The 26,816-nt window shown below is 44.2% G+C and overlaps 1 protein-coding gene across 1 annotated transcript in view; it reads right to left on the bottom strand.

The window, feature by feature from the left end:
- si:dkey-225f5.4 (uncharacterized) overlaps positions 1-26,816 on the bottom strand; it is a 64,342-nt gene that overhangs the window by 37,486 nt on the left and 40 nt on the right. The window contains exons 2-8 of the mRNA XM_063037183.1: positions 21,763-21,880; positions 15,707-15,797; positions 12,414-12,534; positions 11,599-11,762; positions 7,201-7,251; positions 4,953-5,101; positions 2,247-2,442 (exon numbers count right to left, since the gene is read on the bottom strand). Of these exons, the coding sequence (XP_062893253.1) occupies positions 2,247-2,442; positions 4,953-5,101; positions 7,201-7,251; positions 11,599-11,762; positions 12,414-12,534; positions 15,707-15,797; positions 21,763-21,880 (890 nt within the window). The remainder of the gene's footprint in view (positions 1-2,246; positions 2,443-4,952; positions 5,102-7,200; positions 7,252-11,598; positions 11,763-12,413; positions 12,535-15,706; positions 15,798-21,762; positions 21,881-26,816) is intronic.

Below are 26,816 nucleotides of genomic sequence, written 5' to 3'. Positions count from 1 at the left end.
TTTCAGGCCCTTTGAGCGATCTGGTGCTTTGCTGTCCCCGAGGTCGTTCGGTAAGGTTTGGAGCAAAGTGTGCAGCCAAGAAACCCGGCGATCATGATCAACTCCGTTTCTCACTAATTAAGGTGTCAAGCAAGATTGAAATCGAGAATGAGAGGGAAAGGCAAGCAGGTGCTCATCTGCCTTTTGACCAGTCTCTCTCTCTCTCCCTCCCCCCGTCCCTCTCGCTTCCTGCTGTTGGAGGATGATGCCAGGGACTTGGGTCTTGGGCAAGGTTTAATTGACAGAGTTTGTGGATTGCACCCTGTAGTTCATGTTATGTGTTTCTGCTTTCTGGTTACTCCTATTATATTGTTATTTTGTGATTTTGATCAGGGTGGACTGGCTCTGCGGCCCGCGGTCAATGAATGGCATAACGTTAAATTAAACTGAACTGAAATATACTGAACATTCCTGGACTGTTTCAAGGATCCTATGGTTTCATGTTTTATATTCAGTGCTTTCACTTTTTTTTTGCTGTTTGCACGACTTGTTCAGTTTTTGCACATTTGGTGTTTTCTTTGAACGGATTCCATGGTGTTTCTTTGTTTTGTGACTGTCTGTGGGAAGACGAATCTCAGGGGTGTATATTTGATAATAAATGCATTTTGAATCTTTGATACGTGGTGAGACCTGGGTGGTGGCAGAGATTTCAGCAGTCTCACGGCCTGGGGGGAGAAGCTGTTGCCCATCCTAACAGTTCTTGTCCTGATGCCAGGGTGACTCCTGTCTGATAGTAGGAGATCAAAAAGGTTGTTGAACCAGATGGGAGGGATCACTCCCAAGGGCAGTATCCTGGCCTGTGTAAACAAAAAAATCCTTTTGCCTGATCCGAGATGCAAATGCCAGATGGTACAGGATCTAACATCGACTTCCAACAACACCGCCCCCCACCCCCCACCAAGTGTGGTGGGCAAATCTGCAGCTTAAACGTGTGGTGTGCTGAAAATCAGTTTAACCCAACAGCAACAAATTGTTGCTGAAGGGCAGAGGGACTTTAGTGTGCAGGTCTTTCAAATCTTTTTATTGTTATACAAAAGAAACAACATGAGTACATTGAAGTAACAACACTTACAACGTCTCAAAAAAGACATCATCTTAAAGATTGAAAAACAATTTTGTGATAACGAGAAAACCTACTAAGCAGAAAAGTGAGAGAAAAAAAAGAACCCATTAGGTGTACAACCCCGGAGCCATGCGTCATACAAAAAGCTTCTAAAAATAAACATCAAACCGCCAGCAAGAAAATATACTGAAAAATTTACAATTAGATCGTGGAAAAAATCTATCAATTAGCTCAAATGATGATAACGAGCAAATGAGCCCCATCTTTTCTCAAAATCAAATAAAGGTTCGAAGGTTCGACTTCTAATTTTCTCCAAACTAAGACATAGCATCACTTGAGAGAACCATTGTGACAAAGTGAGAGTTGATTTATCCTTCCACTTCAACAAAATGGCTATCAATGTAACAAATGCAATAACATGCTGGTCAGACACAGAAATACCATAAATATTTTGAGGAACTATTCCAAAAAGCACAGTTAATTTATTAGTTTGTAAATTAATTTTAAGTGCTTTAGAAATTGTTAAGAAAACTGACTTCCAGAACTGTTCCAATACAGAACAAGACCAAAACGTATGTGTCAGTGTAGCTATCTCAGTTTTACATCTATCACAATGACGATCAACAATAGAAAAGATTTTGGAAAGTCTCTCTTTCGTCAAATGATAACGATGTACAATTTTAAATTGAATCAATGAATGGCTAGCACAAATTGAAGAAGAGTTGATAAATATTCTCTTTCATACTCACACTTTCTGCAATACCTTCAAGTTAGACATTTTTTACAAAAGTATTTACGTAATTTCCCTTACATATTGGAGGCTGACCTGTTAGATACTATTATGAGTATGAATCCTTTGATCAAGGGTTCTATTGGAAGAATTTATCATTTATTATTACAATGGGATAAGGATCCTTTATCTAAGATTAAACAGGATTGGGAAAATGATGGAGGATTGGATGCAGATTTTGAAGTTGGTTAACTCTTCTTCAATTAGAGTGCAGGTCTAAAGACATCTGCTTCTACAGTAGACAGTTTGTCTATCAATTGTCCTGCTATTAGGCTAGTGTTAAATCAGTGGGTTGCAGCGTGGTGCGGCTCGGTGTCCGGGCTATATCTCTAAATAAATAAGTAATCTGGGTACCTCAAGCTTTGCTGCTTCGTTGCTAGTCCAGGTTATCGTCAGCACAAGTGGAGTGAGCTTGGTCAGGGGGATCAGCGAGCGGGGATCAAACTGTAGAGTGGCCTGATCTTCAGAGAGTGCCAGCACTTTCACCCCTGACTGCGTCTCTAGGATTTGGTGGAGATTAGACAGGGTGTGGAAATCACAAGGGCGTATGCTGCATGAAAAAGAAACAACAGAAGTTAGTCACAAGAGGAATAGTTGCTGGTAACATGAAATGACACCAAGCACATGTGGGCAGAAGTCAAGAATCTCGATTGAGACTGACATGCAACTAAATGAGATGGGGGGAAGCTGCGTGGCCTCGGTTGTTGCGCTGACCAGGTTCTCACACCACAGCGTCACCCGTTATAGCCACCCAGGGAGCGGTTAGTGGGAGAGAACAGAGGCATGGCGGGCACGCTGGAGTCAGTGCTGGGTTAGGGGATGGCCCTTGCAGGCCGGCTCTCCTATCGGTACTGCTCTCCAGTGTTCGCTCCCTGAAAGACAAGCTGGATTGTTTTCATGTGCAGATGACCCAGTGCGAGATGAGAAACTGCTGCATGCTTGTTCTTGCGGAAACATGGCTCCAGGACAACAGCCTATGCACCATCAATCTTCAGGCCATGACAGTCAGGGTCTTGAGCTAATATTATTTTGTGACAGTGTGTGCTATCATAACCTCATGTGCTGTGTGTGTTTTGTACCTTGGCCCCAGTGGAAGGCTCTTTTGTTTAGCTGTATACACATGTATGATCAAATGGCAACTAAACTAGAATTTGAATGCTGGAGGAGCCAGGAATCATCCGTGGAGGGGAGGATATATTTCACAACATATGCCAGTGATACTAAACCTGATTTTGATAAGTAAACAACCTCCACTGTGCTGCAGAGAACAAGTGGCAACTGCAAAAAGAGAGAATGAACAGCCAAAAGACCCAACCACTAACCACAGCCATCACTTACTCTTAGAACCATAGAACATTACAGCACAGAAACAGGCCTTTTGGCCCTCCTTGGCTGTGCCGAACCATTTTTCTGCCTAGTCCCACTGACCTGCACCTGGACCATATCCCTCCATACACCTCTCATCCATGTACCTGTCCCAAGTTTTTCTTAAATGTTAAAAGTGAGCCTGCATTTACCACCTCGTCTGGCAGCTCATTCCACACTCCCACCACTCTCGGTGTGAAGAAGCCCCCCACCCTAATGTTCCCTTTAAACTTTTCCCCCTTCACCCTTAACCCATGTCCTCTTTTTTTTCCTCCCCTTGCCTCAGTGGAAAAAGCCTGCTTGCATTCATTCTATCTATACCCATGATAATTTTATATACAGTCTGTCACCTGTCAGTCTCTCCCTTAAATACACCCAATACCTTGCCCTCCGCTCTGTGACAATGAATCCTATACCGAGAAGCAAAAAAAGAAAAATAAAGCGATTACACACTGTAGAATAAAGTTTCCCAGTTACAGAGAAAGTGCATTGCAGGCAGTCCGTACGGTGCAAGGTAGATTGTGAGGTCGAGAGTCTGTGTTATCGCACCGGGGGACCGGGGGTACGGTTCAGTGGTTTTTTTCAGTCGGGTAGAAACTATCCTTGAGCCTGGTGGTCAGTAGACTCTCTCGGGCGTTTGCCTCGGCCGTCCGATGGGAGGGGGAGAAGAGGGAACATCCGCAGCGGGTGGGATCTTTGCTTACGCCGGTGGCCGGCAGAGTGGATCTTGGGTTCAAATGAAACAACAGTCCTCAGGGACCAAGGGCAAAAACACAGTGCATATATCACACACAGCACATAAAATAATATTAACATAATAATGTAAACAAATTACCGTAGATGTACAAGTTGACATATTGTGCATATACAACATATAATCAGCATAATGCTGTTATAAATAATGTGTACTGGGTGGTTTAGCAGGTGCTTAGAAGTCTTACACCCTGGGAGAAGAAGCTGTTATCGAGCACAACAAACTTTGTTCTTATACTGCAGTACCTTCTGCCTGATGGTAGGTCAGAAAGATTGTGGGACAGATGGGAGGGGGCCTTAACAATGCTGAGGGCTGTGTGAACGCAGCGCTTCTGGTGTACATCCCGGAATCAGAACTTGCAACAGTTTTGGTCACTGGTAACACACACAAAATGCCAGAGGAACTCAGCAAGTCAGGCAGCATCTATGGAGAGGAATTAACAGTTGACGTTTCTAGCAGAGACCCTTCATCAGCACCAAAGCATTGACTGTTTATTCTTTTCCATAGATGTTGCCTGACCTGCTGAGTTCCTCTAGCATTTTGTGTGTGTTGCTCTGGATTTCCAGCATCTGTAGAATCTTGTGTTTCCTATGATCTGGCAAGATTCTTTTTAGTTAAGAAAATATATTGAACTCTGTGAAGCAGTTTTGCCTAAAGCAGGGGTTCTCAAGGAGTGATCCACAGAACCTTGCTCAAGGGTATTAGTCCATGGCATAAAAAAAAGATTGGGAACCGCTGGCCTAAAGCCTCTGTGGCTGATATGCTGGCCGATGGTTAGCTCCTGAAAGATTAGTCGCTGTGATGTGCGTGAAATCCCTTCATGGTGTGATTGGACATAAATCTATGTTGGGGAATGATCCCATTGTCTACAGCCCACCAATACTTTGAACAGTTAATTGTTACAACCATAACCATTTAATATCCGATGCAGTGCTACTTACCTGTCAGTGAAACCACACTTCCTCGCCATCAGCTGGATTGCTCGCTGTGCCTGTTGTATCGAGGCATGGCACTTGCTTATAGACAGGGAGCATTCCTCAATGCCCTTCTCAATCAGACTCTTCTCTTCGGCCAATCCCAGTTTCTGCTCCTAGACAGCAAGTAGACAGTTGGGCTCTCGATACACACTCAGTGGCCACTTTATATTCGGTACACCTGTTCAACTGCTTATTAATGCAGATTTATAATCAGTCAATCATGTAGCAGCAACTCAATGCATAAAAGCATGCAGACATGGTCAAGAGGTTCAGTTGTTGTTCAGACCAAACATCAGAATGGGGAAGAAATGTGATCTAAGTGACTTTGACCGTGGAATGATTGCTGATGCCAGACGGGGTGGCTTGAGTATCTCAGAAACTGCTGTTCTCCTGGGAATTTCACACACAAGAATCTAGAGTTCACAGAGGATAGTGTGAAAAAAAAAATCCAGTGAGCAGCAGTTCTGTGAGCAAAAATGCCTCGTTAATGAGTGAGTCAGAGAATGGCCATGCTGGTTTAAACTGACAGTAACTCAAATAACCACACGTTACAACAGTAGATGCAGAAGAGCATCTCTGAACCCACAACATGTCAAACCTTGAAGTGGATGAGCTACAGCAGCAGAAGACCATGAACGTGCACTCAATGGCCACTTTGTTAGGTACAGGTCGTCCCTAATAAGATGTCCACTGTGTGTATATTCTGTTATTTTTTTGATGTACCTTATCCCATTAGCACGTGACATTGTGGGGCAGATAGCACCAGAGACCCAAGATCAATTAATATCTCGAGTGCTGCTTGCGCAGAGTTGGCACATTCTCTGTTTTGGGCCCCTCATCGTAAAAAAGGATGCACTGGCATTGGAGGGGGTCCAGAAGAAGTTCTCAAGAATGAAAGTGTTAATGTATGAGGAGCATTTGATTGCTCTGGACCTGTACAAGCTAGAGTTGAGAAGAATGAGGAGGTCTCATTGAAAGCTAGTGGACATTGAAAGGCTTATATAATGAATGTGGAGAGGATGTTTCATATAGCGGGGGAGTCTAGGACCAGCAGGCACCGCCTCAGAATAGTAGTGCCCCATTAGAACAGGGATGACAAGGAATTTCTTTAGCCAGGTGGTGAATCTGTACATTGCCTTGCCACAGATGGCTGTGTAAGCAAAGTCATAAAGTAGAGGTTGATAGGTTCTTCACTAGTAAGGGCGCCAACGGTTACGGGGAGAAGGCAGTAAAATGGGGTTGAGAGGGATAATAAGTTAGCCATGATGGGAATGGTGGAACAGACTCAATGGGCTGAATGGCCTAATTCTGCTCTTGTTTTACAATCTTATAACTGTGTGAGTTTCAACAAGATGCTCCAGTTTCTTCTCACATCATAAAGTAGTATATGGTAACATATATATACTTTGATAATAAATTTACTTTAACATTGAAAGACTGCAGGTTGATGGGATAATTGGATACATCAACTTTATATGTCACATACAGTACATGCATTAGGAATTTGCTATGATGTTTTGGTCAGGTTGCGACATGCAACAAAAAAAAAACAACACTGGCCAGTGTGTAGCCCAGTGGAAGAATCTAGGGCAGGGGTTCTCAACCTTTTTATGCTATGGAGCCTTACCATTAACTGAAGAGTCTGTGGAGTCCAGGTTGGGAACCCCTGATGGAAGGCGAGTTCATGGGGATGGGATTAATATAAATGGGTAATTGGTGTGGACTCGTTGAGCTGAAGGGTCTGTTTCTGTGGTTTATGATTTCATAATGCTGTGCAGTCTACCGCAGGCGCTCCCAATCTGGGGTCCACGTGTCCCTTGCTTAATGGTATTGGTCCATGGGATGAAAAAGGTTGGGAACCACTGATCTAGGGCAAGTTCCACAATGGCTTAGAGAATGAGGTTAAGAGGAATGGCGATAGTTTTCTGGATCAGGGGCTCCCAACCTTTTTTATGCCATGGACTCCTGTCATTAACCGAGGGGTCCGTAGACCCCAAGTTGGGAATCCCTGCTCTAAGGGTTACTATTAATGGTCAGACAACCCAGGGCTTAGGTTCAATCTTTGAGTTAGGAACTTAATTAAGTAAATTTGCCAATCATGGAACAGCTCAAGATAAAACAAACACCAAAGCTGATGCATTATTGCAATAACCCAACAGTTCACCTCAGGGAACTTGACAGACATGACTGCTGCAAACCTCTACAGACTTACCTCCTGAAACTGTAACTTCTTTTGGTGAGCAACCTCTTCAAGCTGTCTTTTCTGTTTAAAGAGAGATAATGAAAATGAATTAACATGTTTTCAAGTTCAATTTGTCATTCAACCACACCCATGTATGCAAAACACAATATATACAGGACATAGCAGATACAGTGACAAAATTTATTATTTCTGAAGAACTTTAGGAAGGGAAGACAACATTTACATTACATTTTTCATGATCAAAGGACATGTCAAAACAGGTTAGAGTTAACAAGATGCTTTTTTAAGATGCAGCAACTCCTGTAATGCAAAAACAGATGGCAGCAAATTCCCATAACAAACACATTATTAACCAGATTTCATGTTTAAACTGAAGGTGGTTGGGAGATAAGTAGGGCATTAGGCATCTCTTTGAAGAGGTACACAGAACACTGCAGCACACCCAGGCCCTTCCCTCCCAAAGGTCCTCCATTTTTGCTATCATCAATGTGCCTAAGAGTCTCCTAAATGTCCGTAATGTACCTGCCTCTACATTCCACACAACCGCCACTCTGCGTTTTAAAAAAAAACCCTGATATCTGCCCTATACTTTTCTTCAATTCCCTTAAAATTATTTCTCCTTGTATCAGGCAATTCCATCCTGGGAAAAAGCCTGTCTGTCCGTCCACTGGATCGATGGCTCTTATCTTACACAACTCTCAACCTCCTTCACTCCAAAGAGAAAAACCCCAGCTCGCTCAACCGATAAGACATGCTCTCCAATCAAGGCAGTATTCTGATAAATCTCTGCACCCTCTCTAAAGCTTCCACATCCTTGCAATAATGAGGCAACCAGAGCTGAACACAATACTCCAAGAGTGGTATGTTGTAATAATACTTCCACACAAGTAGTAATGTGGGATACTTAATGCTTCATCAGAAAGATGGCATCTCTGACAGCAGAGAACCTCCCCGCTTTCTCTCTCTGACGATAGTAAGTTTGCAGACAATACGAAGATAGGTACGGGAGAAGGTAGTATTGAGGAAGCAGGGAGTCTGCAGATGGGCTTGGACAGATTAGAATGGGCAAAGAAGTGGCAGGTTGCATAAAGTGTAGCTAGGTGTATGGTCATGAACTTTGGTATGAGGAATTAAGGTGTAGAATAGTTTCTAAATGGAGAGTACACTGTAAACTTTTTGGTATATTTACTTTCCTTGCTGGCGGTTTGATGTTTATTTTTAGAAGCTTTTTGTATGACGCATGGCTCTGGGGTTGCACACCTAATGGGTTTTTTTTCCCCTCACTTTTTCTGCTTAGTAGGTTTTTTTTGTTATCACAAATTGTTTTTCAATCTTTCAGATAATGTCTTTTTTAAGACATTGTAAGTGTTGTTACTTCAATGTACTCGTGTTATTTCTTTTGTATAATATAACAATAAAAAGATTTGAAAAGAAAAGAGAGTACATTCAGAAACAGGAGGAAAAAAGGAACTCGAAGAGTCCGCGTGCAGGAATTCCCTAAAGGTAAACTTGCAGATTGAGTCAGTAGTAAGGAAGGCAAATGCAATGTTAGCAGTCATTTCCAGAGGACTAGACCATAAAAGTGAGGGTGTAATGTTGAGGCTTTATAAGGCACTTGGATCAAACTGAGGCTCCATATCTAACAAAAGGATGGGCTGGTAATGGAGCAGGTCCGAAGGTGGTTTACGGGAATGATCCCAGGAATGAGGAGCGTTTCATGGCTCAAGGGCTATACTTGGTAGAATTTTGAGAGTGAGCGAGATTTCTTTGAAACAGATGCTTTCCTGTGGCTTCACCTATCACCTTCCCCTCCCCTCCCTTCACCTTTTCATTCTGGCATCGTCCCCCTTCCTTTCCAGTCCTGAAGAAGGGTCTTGGCCAAAACATCAACTGGTTATTTATTTCCACAGATGCTGACTGACCTCATGAGTTACTCTAGCATTTTGTGCGTGTTGCTTTGAATGTTGAAAGACCTAGACAAAGTAGATGTGGGGAATTTGTTTCCTACAGTGACAGAGTCTAGGACCAAAGGGCACAGCCTTAGGCCCTTTAGAACAGAGACAGGGAGGAATTTCTTTTCCCAGAAGGTGGTGAATCTGTGGAATTCATTCCCACAGACGGCTGTGGAGGTCAAGACATGGAGTATATTTAAAGTGGACATTGATAGATTCTTGGTTAGTAAGGACATCAAAGCTGATGCAGGAGAATTGGGTCAAGAGAGAAAATAATTCAGCCATGATGGAATGGCAGAACAGACTCAATGGACCGAATGGCCTAATTCTGCTCTTGCGTCTTCTGGTCTTATAAGATGCTCTTAGTGCTACGCCAAGAAATTTAGGCTAGACTTTATGTCCCAGTCTCACAAACAGGCTTGAACTCAGAATGCAGACATTTTTTTAAATTTCTCTAAAAATTGGGTACGATAAGGGAAACAGGTAGGGGAGTTATGGAAACTATGATGATTAAAGAAGAGGAAGTACCGGAACTTTGAAGGAATATAAAAGTGGATAAGTCTTTGGGTCCTGACAGGATATTCCCTAGGACCTTGAGGGAAGTTAGTATGGAAATAGCAGGGGCTCTGACAGAAATATTTCAAATGTCGTTAGAAACGGGGACGGTGCCGGAGAATTGGCGTATTGCTCATGTTGTTCCATTGTTTAAAAAGGGTTCTAAGAGTAAACCTAGCAATTATCGGCCTGTGAGTTTGACGTCAGTGGTGGGTAAATTGATGAAAAGTATTCTTAGGGATGGTATATATAATTATCTGGATAGGCAAGGTCTGATTAGGAACAGTCAACATGGATTTGTGCGTGGAAGGTCATGTTTGACAAATCTTATTGAATTTTTTGAAATGGTTTCCAGGAAAGTTGATGACGGTAAAGCGGTGGATGTTGTCAAAATGGACTTCAGTAAGGCCCTTGACAAGGTCCCACACAGAATGTTGGTAAGAAGGTTCAATCGTTAGGTATTAATATTGAAGTAGTAAAATGGATTCAACAGTGGCTGGATGGGAGACGCCAGAGAGTGGTGGTGGATAACTGTTTGCCAGATTGGAGGTCGGTGACTAGTGGTGTGCCTCAGGGATCTGTACTGGGTCCAATGTTATTTGTCATATACAGTAATGATCTGGATGATGGGGTGGTAAATTGGATGAGTAAGTATGCAGATGATACTAAGATAGGTGGAGTTGCGGATAATGAAGTAGGTTTTCAAAGCTTGCAGAGAGATTTAGGCCGGTTAAAAGAGTGGGCTGAAAGATGGCAGATGGAGTTTAATGCTGATAAATGTGAGGTGTTACATTTTGGTAGGACTAATCAAAATAGGATATACATGGTAAATGGTAGGGCATTGAAGAATGCAGTAGAACAGAGGGATCTAGGAATACTGGTGCATAGTTCCCTGAAGGTGGAATCTCATGTGCATAGGGTGGTGAAGAAAGCTTTTGGTATGCTGGCCTTTATAAATCAGAGCATTGAGTATAGGAGTTGGGATGTAATGTTGAAATTGTACAAGGCATTGGTGAGGCCAAATTGGGAGTATTGTGTACAGTTCTGGTCACCAAATTATAGGAAAGATGTCAACAAAATAGAGAGAGTACAGAGAAGATTTACTAGAATGTTACCTGGGTTTCATCTCCTAAGTTACAGAGAAAGGTTGAACAAGTTGGGTCTTTATTCTTTGGAACGTAGAAGGTTGAAGGGGGTCTTGATAGAGATATTTAAAATTATGAGGGGGATAGATAGAGTCGTCTTTTTCCATTGAGAGTGGGGGAGATTCAAACAAGAGGACATGAGTTGAGAGTTAAAGGGCAAAAGTTTAGGGGTAACATGAGGGGGAACTTCTTTACTCAGAGAGTGGTAGCTGTGTGGAACGAGCTTCCAGCAGAAGTGGTTGAGGCGGGTTCAATGTTGTCGTTTGAAGTTAAATTGGATAGATGTATGGACAGGAAAGGAATGGAGGGTTATGGGCTGAGTGCAGGTCGGTGGGACTTGGTGAGAGTAAGAGTTCGGCATGGACTAGAACAGCCGAGATGGCCTGTTTCTGTGCTGTAATTGTTGTAATTTATCGCTTCAGCTACAAGGTACAAGTTACGTAGGACCTTCTGGTTCTTCGAGCTGCACCGTCCAGCAAGTCCCCGATTTAATCCTAGCCTGATCACAGGACAATTTACAATGCCCAATTAACCTACCAGTCGGTATGTCTTTGGACCATTGGGGGGGGGGGGGGGTGGAACCAGAGGAAAAGCATGCAGTCACAGGGAGAACATACAAACTCCTAAAGGCAGCAGCAGAAATTGAGCCCAGGTTGTCTGTACTGTAAAGTGTAGTGCTAACCACTACACTACCATGCGGACATGGAGGCAACAAAGTGAACACAACAGTTCATGTAAAATCAGCATCCATTTACCTTTGCTTCATATAACTGGATAGCATCCTTCAAAGCTTGCTCTTTTGCCTCGAGAGCTTGGAATTTCTGTAGGATGGTGGACATGTTTTGAAGCTCCTCTTCTTGCACTCGACATTCTGATTTCAAGCTCTTCCACTTCTGCCTCATTTCATTGACTTTCAGCTCTGAGGAAATGAAGTTACTACATTAATGGGTCCAATGTTCAGCACTTCCTTGGGACAAAGTAAGCCTCACGTCATCCACTGTTACAGAGCACTACAGCACAGAAACAGACCTTCGGCCTATCTAGTCTGTGACCAACTATTATTCTGCCTTGTCCTCTCTGAACCATAGCCCTCTACTCCTCTCATCGATATACCTATCCAAACTTCTCTTAGAAGTTGAAATTGAACTCACATCCACCACTTCCGATAGCAGCTCGTTCCACACTCTCACCACCCTCTGAGTGAAGATGTTCTCCTTAAACTTTTAACCTTTCACCCTTTGTTGTAGTCCCACCCAACCTCAATAGAAAAAGCCTACTTGCAATTTTCCTATCTATACCCTTCAAAATTTTGTATGCCTCTATCAAATCTCCATTCATTTTCCTACGCTCCAGCGTCTAAAGTTCTGACCTACTCATGTCATGGGGTCAGTTGTGATAACTTACAGTACCTTGCAGCTGAAGCAAGTCTCAAATCTTTCGTCATCTCTTAATTAAATAAATAAAACCCCAGTGTTTGTTCAAAAGTGGACGGCACAACAGACAGGTTTTCTTGCCCCTTCAACTCCAACCCCCCGAATCTCCTCAAACACAATTGCGTCCCTAAACTCACGGATATCCTGCTGTTGGTCAATTTCTTTAATCCCATTGGCATCACTGTTTTTCACCAGATCCAACAGCAAAGCACATGTCTTCAGCTGCCGAAACATCATCTTCTGTTTCCTCCGGAAACCCTAAAGGACAGGAGGTGATAGGTCACACTTGTTTTCCTGTTGATGTTGGTTAGTGAGGAATTTTAGCATACACATTGGGGAAAATCTCAAAGGCCTTTTCTCAAGTACACATCCGCATCCCATGAATAAATGAAAACAAAAAGCCCAATTCGAGTCAGAGCAAACATATTCATTCTTCATGGTTCTGTTCGACACAAGAACAAAATAATGAAGAGTTATTGAATGAAGAAACCAATCAGGTCTGGTGTTACATGAATGAAAAGGGAGAGTTTTATTAAAAATTGTTACCACGCTGCATCTCTAAATAAAATAACTGAGTAAAATGTACAAAAGTAATTTAAAAATCGTGAAGGGTTTGAAAGAGCAGCCTTTTGTTGTAGAAGCTGCCTGCTGAGAAGGCGAATTTACACTCCTGAAGGAGCCTCTACCCAATCCCTTCCCCACCGTCCTGGTGTAGAGACAAGGGCAAATATGAAGAAATGAGAAAGGATCTAAAAAGCGTGGATTGGGACAGGTTGTTCTCTGGCAAAGATGTGATTGGTAGGTGGGAAGCCTTCAAAGGGGAAATTTTGAGAGTGCAGAGTTTGTATGTTCCTGTCAGGATTAAAGGCAAATTGAATAGGAATAAGGAACCTTGGTTCTCAAGGGATATTGCAACTCTGATAAAGAAGAAGAGGGAGTTGTATGAAATGTATAGGAAACAGGGGGTAAATCAGGTGCTTGAGGAGTATAAGAAGTGCAAGAAAATACTTAAGAAAGAAATCAGGAGGGCAAAAAGAAGACATGAGGTTGCCTTGGCAATCAAAGTGAAGGATAATCCAAAGAGCTTTTACAAGTATATTAAGAACAAAAGGATTGTAAGGGATAAAATTGGTCCCCTTGAAGATCAGAGTGGTCGGCTTTGTGCGGAACCAAAGGAAATGGGGGAGATCTTAAATAGGTTTTTTGCGTCTGTATTTACTAAGGAAGCTGGCATGAAATCTATGGAATTGAGGGAATCAAGTAGTGAGACCATGGAAACTGTACAGATTGAAAAGGAGGAGGTGCTTGCTGTCTTGAGGAAAATTAAAGTGGATAAATCCCCGGGACCTGACAGAGTGTTCCCTTGGACATTGAAGGAGACTAGTGTTGAAATTGCGGGGGCCCTGGCAGAAATATTTAAAATGTCGCTGTCTACGGGTGAAGTGCCAGAGGATTGGAGAGTGGCTCATGTTGTTCCATTGTTTAAAAAAGGATCGAAAAGTAATCCGGGAAATTATAGGCCGGTGAGTTTAACGTCAGTAGTAGGTAAGTTATTGGAGGGAGTACTAAGAGACAGAATCTACAAGCATTTGGATAGACAGGGGCTTATTAGGGAGAGTCAACATGGCTTTGTGCGTGGTAGGTCATGTTTGACCAATCTGTTGGAGTTTTTCGAGGAGGTTACCAGGAAAGTGGATGAAGGGAAGGCAGTGGATATTGTCTACATGGACTTCAGTAAGGCCTTTGACAAGGTCCCGCATAGGAGGTTAGTTAGGAAAATTCAGTCGCTAGGTATACATGGAGCGGTGGTAAATTGGATTAGACATTGGCTCGATGGAAGAAGCCAAAGAGTGGTGGTAGAGAATTGCTTCTCTGAGTGGAGGCCTGTGACTAGTGGTGTGCCACAGGGATCAGTGCTGGGTCCATTGTTATTTGTCATCTATATCAATGATCTGGATGATAATGTGGTAAATTGGATCAGCAAGTTTCCTGATGATACAAAGATTGGAGGTGTAGTAGACAGTGAGGAAGGTTTTCAGAGCCTGCAGAGGGACTTGGACCAGCTGGAAAAATGGGCTGAAAAATGGCAGATGGAGTTTAATACTGACAAGTATGAGGTATTGCACGTTGGAAGGACAAACCAACGTAGAACATACAGGGTTAATGGTAAGGCACTGAGGAGTGCAGTGGAACAGAGGGATCTGGGAATACAGATACAAAATTCCCTAAAAGTGTCGTCACAGGTAGATAGGGTCGTAAAGAGAGCTTTTGGTACATTGGCCTTTATTCGAATACTCGAAGTATTGAGTATAAGAGCTGGAATGTTATGATGAGGTTGTATAAGGCATTGGTGAGGCCGAATCTGGAGTATTGTGTTCAGTTTTGGTCACCAAATTACAGGAAGGATATAAATAAGGTTGAAAGAGTGCAGAGAAGGTTTACAAGGATGTTGCCGGGACTTGAGAAACTCAGTTACAGAGAAAGGTTGAATAGGTTAGGACTTTATTCCCTGGAGTGTAGAAGAATGAGGGGAGATTTGATAGAGGTATATAAAATTATGATGGGTATAGATAGAGTGAATGCAAGCAGGCTTTTTCCACTGAGGCAAGGGGAGAAAAAAACCAGAGGACATGGGTTAAGGGTGAGGGGGGAAAAGTTTAAAGGGAACATTGGGGAGGGGGCTTCTTCACACAGAGAGTGGTGGGAGTATGGAATGAGCTGCCAGACGAGGTGGTAAATGCGGGTTCTTTTTTAACATTTAAGAATAAATTGGACAGATACATGGATGGGAGGTGTATGGAGGGATATGGTCCGTGTGCAGGTCGGTGGGACTAGGCAGAAAATGGTTCGGCACAGCCAAGAAGGCAGCAGGACAACACCTTGCCCAGGTCACCATTCCTCATGCTGGTGGACAATGGAACATGTTTTCACTCAGTGCAAGATGGAATACTGTGGACACACAATCCAGGAAAGCTCTTAAATATAAAGAAAAATAAAGAATAGATTTATTTGCCATGTGTACAATAGATGTGTCTCTACCAAAGGAGGTGTGAAACGCTCCTTCCCTCCACTAGCCTGCAGGTCACCCTTGGGCAAGGTGTAGTACCTGCTTAGCTCCTCCACCCCCCAATCGATCAGAGTGACGTGAAGCTGTGGGAACAGGTAGTGGATGGTCGTTTGAGCAGCCGGTGTATATCACAAGTCCTGGTTATGTGACCACTGACGCCAGGCAGACAATCTCTGAAGAGTATTGGTAATGGCTGGGGTCACCCATATTGTAAAGACACTGCCCAGAAGACGATAGCAAACCACTTCTAAAGAAAAATTTGCCAAGAACAATCAAGGTCGTGGAAAGACCGTGATCGCCTACATCATACGACATGGCACATAATGAATGAATGAATGACTGAATAGTTAAGGCAAAACTCACAACTACATGCTGAACTACAGTGGGCCCTTCTTCTGTTACATATTCTTCTTCTTTGGAAAGATTCTTTGCAGCTTCTACCTCTTTAAGCAGCCTGAAATGTTAAGAAGTTAGCACCATTTATCAGTCAATGGGGCTCGTCAAAGACAACACAACTTTGGAAAGAAACATGGTGTACAATACAGATTCTAAGATTCTTATTTATAAGTCATTTCTCAATCTTCCCAAGCCACAGGATAGACAGTTCAGCCATCATCTGGAACTTGCTACACATCCATTCAAACTGTGTACTGGATTAAGACACAAGAACAGAATTAGGATATCCACCTCTCGATCATGGCAGATTTATTTTCCCTCTCAGCCCCATTCTCCTGCCTCCCCACCCCCACCCTGGAGCACTGACACCCTGACTAATGAAGAATCTATCAGCATCTGCTTTAAATATCCACAACTTGACACAGTAATCTGTGGCAATGAATTCCACAGACCAAAGAACTTCTTCCTCATCTCCACCCTTGGGGTAGAGCTCGAGCTTAGACACAATGTGCACTTTCTACAATCTTCCAGTGAAGTTTGAGAAACCATATCTCATCTTTTAGTGAAGACAGTTTTTACTTTCTAAACTCATTTAAGTATACTTCTTTTAGACCATCTTCTAATATTCTTTTAAACTATCAACAGTTCAAAGTAAAATTATCAAAGTAAACTTATTTTCAAAGTACATATATGTCACCATATACTACCCAAGTTTCATTTTCTTTTGGGTATTCACAGTAAATACAAAGAAACTCAACAGATCCAGTGAAAAGCTACACACAAAGATGGTAAACTCCCATCCATGTGAAGAGATTAAGGTGTACAAGGCTCCCCAGACCCATTCTAACAACTTTCTGCAGGAGCACCATCGATTGGCAGCATCGTGTGGTACAGAAACTGCAAGGTATCAGACCACAAGACCCTACAAAGAATAGTAAAAACCAGTATCTCCCCCCACCCCAACTTGTTGCATTTATTGGGAGCATTGTAGATGAAGGGCCCAAAAGTATTGTTAATGATCCCTACCACCCATCCAACAATCTCTTTCAAGAAGGTGTAGAAGCATCCAATACCATCAAGGAGGTGGTACAGGAGCATCAGGAGTGGGACTGCAAGACTGGGGAACAGCTTCTTCCCTCGGGCTGTGAGACTAATGAATACCCTGTCACCACCGAGGTCTCATCACTCAGTCAGCGAGCTGTTTACCAGTGCTGCGCACCACATGCATTTTGAATTATATTTTATTAACTTGTTTATGGTATTATTTTGCTTTAGGTGCTGTGTGAGATACATGTTTTGTGGGTGCTCCGTGGTCAGGTGGAATGTTGCTTCATTTGGTGTATATACAGTACTATGCCAAATCTGGCGGGACCAAGGATGTTGGGAATGGCAAGGGTGGAGGGGTGTTGGGCAGGTGGGTGAGGAGTGCCAGGGGCGGGTGCAGACACATCCAGCCCTGAAACACCAGGCAAGGTCATTTGAATCCAAACAATTGGTTTATTGATCATTACAGAATGTCTCTCTGGTGTTTCCCACTCCCTCCCCTCTCCTTGCCCCCTTCCCATTCTTAGTCCACAATAGAGTTAGTGTAATTTCCTTTGGGATCAATAAACCATATATCTATTTACAGTATCTATATCAGAATCAGGTTCATCATCACTCACATACAAGTATATCATGAAATTTGTTTATTGCGGCAGTACTGTGTATACAGCCAGATGTCAATGAACTTGAACAAAGTGCACATACAAAAAAAATTGCCATATATCTTGAAATACTGTCTTTATATTCTTGAATAATTCAGGCTGACTGTTTATTCATCTCCATCGATGCGGCCCGACTTGCTGAGCTCCTCCAGTATTTTGTGTGTGTTGCTCTGGAGTTTCAACATCTGCAGATTTTCTGGTGTTTATGTTCTTCTATGATGCAATGCACAGAACTTTCCCTTTGCTCTCCCCACCACTCATTAAATTTTCACTAACTCTAATGAAAAGTACCTTCTTCCTCCTTCCACCAATACTGCCTGTCCTGAGCATTTTCAGTGGCTTTATTTTTCAAACCTCTGGTTCATATTTTCTGCGGATTTTGAACAGAAGTCAACATTCTAGTTCTGTTTCAACTTGAAAAAGAGTTTGAGATAATGTAGACACTTTAAAAAGATTTATATCTCCTTTTCCTTTTCTCTACTTAAAGCTCTGAATTTATTCCCTTAGCCTCTTGCTCTTTCCTTTAAGCATTTCTGCAAAACCCACCCTTGACTATAATACCTCACATGGGAGGTGTCAGGCTCTCCTTCCCTCCGCTAGCCTGCAGATCACCCTTGGGTAAAGTGTAGCACCACCTTCTTTTCCTTCCTGGATGACAGAAGGATGATCAGTCCTGTGACTTTCACAGACTTGCGGCATTCACCATGATTTCATATGCCCTCGAGGCACAAGTCCCTCCTCTCCCAGGGATGAGGTATTTGGAACTTCTGTTGGTGTTTCTGTAGCTCTGGGTGTTTTACGGGATGGGTTTGCTGGCCCCATGCCCAATCCTCCTCCTTTTGCAGCCAGGCTTGGGACCGTCTGTTGCAGCGTTAATATCTCGCATGGCTGTCTGATCATTCCTCTCTGACCGTGAAATGACTTGGGATAGTTTATAATGTTATGTCCAAATACATAAAGATAGGAATGAGAAGGTTGTGTGTTTAAGGTTCACTTCAATGAGTTGCAGCTGAAATCCCTGTAATTATTTCACTGGAGGTGCTTTCTTTCCAATGAGGCGTTAAGCTGAAGATTTCTGTTCTTGGAACTTCGTAGGCCAAAGGTCCTGCACTGTGCTATAATGTTCTAAAACTGTTTTATACCTGTGCCACAAAACAACCAGCATTCGACAGATGTACCATGGCTGCATCACCGCCTGGTATGGATTCTCCGCTGTACAGAATCGGAAAAGGTCGTAAACTCAGTCAGCTCCATCATGAGGACTAGCCTCTCCAGCATCCAGGGCATCTTCAAAAGGTGATGCTTCAAAAAAAAAAAAAAAGGCATCCATCATTGAGGACCCAGGATAGGACGACTATCAGCAGGGAGGTACAGGAGCATCTGCAGGCTCAGCAAATGTACATTTCATGTCAGAGAAATGTATACAATATACATCCTGAAATACTTTTTCTTCGCAAACATCCACAAAAACAGAGGAGTGCCCCAAAGAATGAACAACAGTTAAATGTTAGAACCCCAAAGACCCCCCCAGCGTAAGCGGCAGCAAGCAAAGATCCCCCCTCCCCGCCAGTAAAAAAAAAGCATCGGCACCCCCCACCGAGCACTCAGGCATGCAGCAAAGCAACAGCAAAGACACAGACTTACAGTACCCCAAAGACTACTCATTCACCTGGTAATCTGACATACCACACCTTCTCTCCCTCCCTAATAAGGGTCTCCGTTTCACAGCAAGAGGGGAGACATAAACAACTCATTGATTTACGATGTTAAAAGACTGTTGTGTCGCTTTTTCCGAGCTCTGTGCCCAAAGAGCTTGGGTGTCTGGGCACACAGCCAGCTCGCTGCTGTTGATCTTCCATTTCCCACAACACAGCAGATTCCTGCAGAGACACTGACCTTCAGTCCGCCCGTCTCCGGAGCCATGAGATCTCAGACCCCCAAAGGCGAGCCAAGCTCTTAGGCCGCATCCTTGGCATATCGAATATCGGCCAGTCGTGAAACCCCAAGAGTGGGTCCCATTCCCACACAGTCAACATTTTAGGGACAGCTTCTTTCCGCTCTGTCATCCAGTTTCTGAACAGTCTGTGAACACTACACTATTTTGCACAGTTTGTCTATTTTTTATACCTATCTGTATGGAGTAGAGTAGGATCTGGTATCAGCCATGATGGAGTGGTGGAGCAGACTCGACGGGTTGAATGGTCTAATTCTGCTCCTGTGTCTTATGGTCTTTGTAACTTGGAGATATTTTATGTATTGCAGTGTACACACTGCTGCCACAAAACAAAGCTCATGACGTATATCAGCGATGATAAACCCGAATCTGAAATAAAAACAAGCCAATGTCTTTACTCTCTAGCACAAGGCTTCCCAATCTGGGGTCCATGGCACAAAAAAGGTTGGGAACCCCTGCTCTGGCACAAAGGACATCATTAGCTGCCGTATCCCCCTCGGGGCAAAACTGTAGCGTACTGGTTAGCGCAACAGTATTGCAGCACCAGCAAGCCCAATTCAATTCCTGCCGCTTTCTGGACTTTGTACAATCTCCCCGTGACCGCGTGGGCCTCTCCTCCTACATTCCAAAGACATACAGGTTAGTAAATTGATTACATGGGTGTAATTGAGTAGCTCGTACTGTATCTCTAAATCTGAATTACACCAATGTCAGTATTTCACGGCTGTTTGTGAAAGCGTGCTGCCCATTTCATCACTGTTGCCCCACATTACAAGAGTAAAGACTTTCTGAAAGCATTTCTCAGGCTGTACTCTGCTTTAGAAGGCTACAAAGAGGCGAGGGTCTTTTTTTGTGCTGTGCTCATCACTTCTGAGCTAAAAATGATTCTGACTTCTTTAAAAATTGTTTACAATGTTCCCCGAGGCACACAGCAGGAACTCAGGGTGGTCACTTGTTACCTGTAGATGAAAGGTGCAGTTTGCACTCGCCTTTTCATAACATCTTCTATTCCCTTTCTCACTAAAGTACTGTGGCCACTGTGTGCACAATCCACAAAATGCCAAAGCAAGGGTGGGGATGAGTCAGTTTACAGGTGGGAGATTGAAAATCTGGCTGAGAGGCATCATAACAACAACCTCTCACTCAATTTCAGCAAGACCGAAGAACTGATTATTGACTTCAGGAGGAGGAAACAAGAGGTCCCTGAGCCAGTCTTCATTAGACGATCAAAGGTGGAGAGGGTCAGCAACTTTAAATTCCTCTGTGTTATTATTTCAGAGGATCTGTTCCAGGCCCAGCACGCAAGTGTAATTACAAAGTGTCTCTATTTAGGAGTTTGCAGACATTTGGTGTGACATCTAAAACTTTGACAAACTTCTATAGATGTGTAGTGGAGAGTATATTGACTGGCTGCATCATAGTCTGGTAAGAAAACACCAATGCCCTTGCACAGAAAATCCTATAAGACGCCATCTCACCGTTGAGCAGATCTACATGAAACACTTGTAGGAAAGCAGCATTCATCACCTACAGGAACAGTTATTACCCTTCAATCATCAGACTCTTGAACCAAAGGAGATAACTTCACTTGCCCCATCATTGAAATATTTCCTCAACTAATGGACTCAGTTTCAAGAACTCTTCATCTCACGTTCTCGTTATTTATTGCTATTTATTTATATTTGCATTTGCACAGTTTGTTGTCTTCTGCACTCTGGTTGAACGCCCTAGTTGGCGCGGTCTTTCATTGATTCTGTTATAGCAATGATTTGTTGAGTATGCCCACAAGAAAATGAATATCAGGATTGTACATGGTGACGTGTATATTTTGACAATAAATTTATTTTAAACTTTAATTACTTCCACAGGCTACTCTGGCAGTAGGTACCCGGTGAGGAGGAAGTAGGGAGAGGTTGAAGGAGGCTGACCCGCGGGATATGGGGGAACAAGTAGTTAAATAGGACGTGACGGGATGGGATTGTGGGGAGAGCAGGCCACGGCGACCCCTGGATCGGTTCTGGGTGGCGCAGGCGCCCGGGCCTGGTGGGGGAAGACAGCGGGGAGGAGAGCAGGACCCTTCTGGACCGGACGGGAGGAGACTCCAGGTGGTGGTAGCCGCCTGGATCAAGTGGGGTGGGGAGCTGGTAGGAGCCCGGATCTGGTGGGGAAGGTCCACGGGCAAGCTGTGGGTTGGAGCAGGCCCCCTGGAACCGCGGAGGGAGGGACAACACTCCAGTACCGGAGAGGATCGGGAGGGTTACAGCCCTGACTTAGGAGGAGCGGTTCACCGAACCGGTAAGACTGGAACCAGAAGCCGTCAGGGTCCAGCGCCCGGACCCCAGGTTGTCCGCGGTCGCACTCACCTTCTCACCGCGACCAACATTTCCCCCACCGATCGATCGCTCGCTCGCTCGCCCGGCCGGCCGGCCGTCCGTTCAAACTGCAAAACCGCCACAAACTCCTCCTGCCATTGGCTGATCTCTTTGAAACGTCATCCTTACGTCACGTTAAAGGGGAGGTCTGTTAGGCCTCTTAAAGGAACGGATTTTTAAAAAAACACTATCGGCGGATCTGGGAGTCAATTTTATTATCACCTACTCAGACAGTAAAATGTGCGGGTTTGCGGCAGTGCAAGACATAAAATTACTGAAATTAGTGCAAAAGGGTAAGGTAAATGTTACCCTTCATCAGGGTAGGGCAAGAGCTGGCTGGGGAAGGGTGGGAATAGGCCCTGCCATTGATAATCTGACGTGGGCGATCATGGTCTTTCTCTGACCATCAAACGCCAGAACATCTGCAGATGCAACACACACACAATGCTGGAGGAACTCAACAGGCTATGGAAAAAAAAAACAGCCGGCGTTTCAGGCAGAGATCCTTCGGCAGGACCAATGTATCGGTATCAGTGGTCCCATAACCAGGACTTGTGATGGCTCCCATGGCTTCGCGTCACCCTGATCGGGGGTGAGGTGCTCAGCAGGTGCTACACCTTGCCCAAGGGTGACCTGCAGGCTAGCAGAGGGAAGGAGTGCCTTACACCTCCTTTGGTAGAGACGTAACTCCACCCCATCACCAGGGTGGTTGGGAGTATACAGAAAGGTGCTTGAAAAAGGGTCAGTAACATCATGAAGGATCTCACCCACCCTGCTCATGGACTGTTTTTCCCACTCCCACACCAGGACAACCAGACTCAAAGACAGTTATTTTCCCCAAGCAGTAAGGCTGGTCAACACCTCGACCTGGCTATTCTCCCATCAACATCCCCATCCACCACTACCTTATCATTTCCTGTCAGTCACCTAACGTACAGACACTCCTGTGCCCAGCATCACTGTATGGACATATAATCAATCTGTGTATATAATCTATGTTATGCATTTACATTTATTGAGTTTTTGTTTATTATTGTGTTATTTATCTTGTTGTGTTTTACTTAGTGCTGCATCAGATCCAGAGTAACAATTATGTTGTTCTCCTTTACACTGGTGTACCAGAAATGACGTTAAACAATCTTGAATCTTGAATTGAACCTCGGAGGAACCTGCAGTGATGGAATCTGATAGGAGAGGAAGGTAGAACATGGAAAAAAATAAGGGAGGTAGCGTGGGCAATTGGAGATCATGCAGAGAGGAACCTTGTGGAGTATTGATAAATTGGTAACAATAAATTCCTCAGTGTTATCACTTCAGTGGCCCTGCATGTAAGTGCAATTACTAGAAAAGTATGGCATCACCTCTACTCTGTAGAGGATTGCAATGATTTGGAATGACATCTGAAACTTCGACAAACTTCTATAGGTGTGTGGTGGAGAGTATAAAGTTCAAGGTAAGTTTTATTATCAAAGTACATATATGTCACCACATACAACCCTGAGATTCATTTCCTTGTGGGCATACTCAGCATGCAAGATGAAGTAGAGTGCAGAAGACAACAAACTGCAAATGTAAATATAAATAAATAGCAATAAATATCAAGAACATGAGATAAAGAGTCAAAATGAGATGATTACTTGTGGGAACTTTTCATTGGATGGGCAAATGAGTGTAGTTATCCACTTTCCTTCAAAAGCTTGATGGTTGATAGTAACTGTTCCTGAACCTGGTGATGTGAATCCTGAGGCTCTTATACCTTCTACCCAATGGCAGCAGTGAGAAAAGAGCATGACCTGGGTGGTGAGGATTTCTGATGGAGGCTGCTTTACTATGACAGCGTTTCATGTAGATGTGTTCAATGGTTGGGAGGGCTTTACCCGTGATGTACTGGGCCAAATCCAGTACCGTTTGTAGGATTTTCTGCTCAAAGGCCGTGATGCAGCCAGTCAATATACTTTCCACTACTCATCTATAGAAGTTTGTCAAAGCTTTTGATATCATGCTAAGTCTCCACAGACTCCTAAGGAAGTAGAGGTGTTGTTACTCTTCCTTCAGTTAGTCCTGACGTAGGGTCTCGGCCTGAAACGTCGACTGTACCTCTTCCTAAAGATGCTGCCTGGCCTGCTGCGTTCACCAGCAACTTCTATGTGTGTTGCTTGAGGTGTTGTTGTGCTTTCTTCATAATTACATTTATGTGCTAGGCCAGGACAGGTCCTCTGAGATAGTGACAGCCAGGAATTGAAAGTTACTGACCCTCTCCACCTCCGACCCTCCGATGATTACTGGCTCATGGACCTCCGGTCTCCCTCTCCTTGGTTCCTTGGTCTTATTGACATTGAGTGAGAGGTTGTTGTTATGACACCACTCAGCCAAGTTTTCAATCTCCCTCCTGTTTGCTGATCCATCACCCCCTTTGATACAGCCCACAACAGTGGTGTTGTCAGCAAACGTATATGGTGTTGGAGCTGTGCTTAGCCACACGGTCATAGGTGTAAAGCGAGTAGAGCAGGGGGCTAAACACACATCCCTGCAATATTCCTGTGCTGATGGAGATCGTGGAGGAGATGTTGCCAATCCGAACTGACTGGGAACTACAAGCGAGGAAATCCAGGATCCAATTGCACAAGGAATTATTGAGACCAAGGTCTTGGAGCTTGTGATTAGGTTTGAGGGGATGGTGGTATTAAATGCTGAGCTGTAGTCAATAAAGAGCATCCTGCTATACGCATCTTTGCTGTCCAGATGTTCCAGGGTTGACTAAAGAGCCAGTAAGATGGCTTCTGCTGTAGACCTGTTGTTCCAGTAGGCAAATTGGAGTGGATCCAAGTCACCTCTTAGGCAGGAGCTGATAGGCTTCAACACCAACCTCTCATAACACTTCATCACTGTGGATGTAGGGGTGCCACTGGGTGATCAATAGTCATTCAGGCAGGTCACCACACTCTTCTTAGACACTAGTATAATTGAAGCCTGCTTGAAGTAGATGGGTACTGCACTCTGCCGAAGTGAGGGGTTAAAGATCTCAGTGAACACACCAGCCAGTTGGCCATCACAGGTATTTAGTGCACGACCAAGTACTCCCTCCGGTCAGGATACTTTCCTTGGATTCAGCCTCCTGACAGCAGCCCACACATCAGCTTCAGACACTGAGACCAAAAGATCATCAGGAGATGTGGGGGTTCACGATGGCTCCTCCACGTTCTGACAGTTAAAGCGGGCATAGAAGGCGTTGAGCTCATCAGGAAGTGAAGCCCTGCTGACCCTCATGTTGCTTGATTTAACTTTGTAGGAGGTTTACAGCTTTCAAGCCCTGCCACAGCGGTCGAGCATCCCTTGTTGATTCAAGTTTGGTCCAGAATCTTCACTTCACCTGTGAGATAACTTTCCAGGGATCATACCTACACTTCTTGCAGCTTCCTTGGTCTCCAGACTTGAATGCCTCTGATCTGGCCCTCAGCAGATTTTAGATCTCATGGTTCTCCAGGGCTTCTGATTTGGGAAGACTCTGAATGATTTCGTGGGGACACACGTCTGCATTACAACCCTGGTGTATTCATTCGGATATCTAGATGAGTGCTTGAACACAGCCCAGTCCATTGATTCAAAGCAATCCTGTAGTCGTTCCTCTGCCTCCCACGGCCACCTCTTAGTTGTCCTGAACTCTGAAGCTTTGCTTTTGGGCTTGACCTGTATGCAGGTAGAGGGAGGACAGCCAAGCAATCTGTTTTACCAAAATGCAGTCTCGGGAAGGATAGGCATTCTTTATCGTAGTGTAACAGTGGTCTAGTGTGTTGGGACCTCTGCTGCTACAGGTTATATGCTGGTGATGATTGGGCAGGGTTTTCTTCAAACAAGTGATCATTGGCAACTTTCTGCAGGCTGCAGAAAATTGTTCCAGATTTCCTCTTAAATATGCTTCTTTTGAATTACTTTTGCTGCAATCTTGGCTGTCCTTCTCCTACCTACATACAGGCAGAGCCTAAAGAGGCTTTTAATTCTAAAGCAACTGAGATACCCCCCTTCTTCAAAGAAAGGGGCTTCCCTTCCTCTACCATCAACACTCGCCTCACCTGCATCTTTTCCATTTTGCACACATCTGCCTTTGCCCCATCCTCCCGCAGCCCCACAAGGGATAGAGTTCTTCTTGTCCTCGCCTACCACCCCACCAGCCTCTGCATCCAGCGTATAATTCTCCGTAACTTCAGCCATCTCCAACTGGATCCCACCATCAAAGACATCTTTCCCTCCCCACTCCCAATTCCTGCTTTCCGCAGGGATCACTCTCTGTGCCACTCCATTGTCCATCCGTCCCTCCACACTGACCTCCTTCCTGGCACTGATCCTTGCAAGCAGAACAAGTGCTTCACCTGCCCCTGCACCTCCTCCCTCACCACCATTCAGGGCCCCGAACAGTCCTTCCAGGTGAGGCGACACTTCACCAGGAGTCCGTTGGCATCATCTACTGTATCTGATGCTTCTGGTGTGGCCTCCTGTATATCAGTAAAACGCGACCTAGCACCTTCAATTCTACTTCCCATTCCCATTCCCATTCCAACATGTCAGTCCATGGCCTCCTCTACTGCTACAATGAGGCCACACTCAAGACAGAGAAGCAACATCTTATATTCTGTCTGGGTAGCCTCCAACCTGATGTCATGAATATCATTTTCTCAAAATTCCAGTAATGCCCCACCCCATTCATCATTCCCTATTCCCTCTCTCACCTTATCTCCTCACCAGGCCAACACCTCCCTCTGGTGCTCCTCCCCTTCCCTTTCTTCCATGGTCTTCTACCCTCTCTTATCAGATTTCCCCCTTCTCCAGCCTTTTATTTCTTTCACCAATCAACTTTACTTCACCCCTCCCTCTCTCCTAGTTTCACCAATCACCTACCATCTTGACCTTCTTACTCTCACTCCTTCCACCTTCCTTTCCAGTCCTGATGAAGGGTCTCGGCCCAAAACGTCGACTGTTTATTCCCATCCATAGATGCTGCCTGACCTGCTGAGCTCCTCCAGCACATTGTGTGTATTGTTCTAGATTTC

The sequence above is a fragment of the Mobula hypostoma genome, chromosome X1 (assembly GCF_963921235.1).
Source record: "Mobula hypostoma chromosome X1, sMobHyp1.1, whole genome shotgun sequence".
Taxonomy (NCBI): Eukaryota; Metazoa; Chordata; class Chondrichthyes; order Myliobatiformes; family Myliobatidae; genus Mobula; species Mobula hypostoma.
The sequence above is the reverse complement of the archived record's forward strand: the minus strand, read 5'-3'. Positions and strand labels throughout refer to the sequence as shown.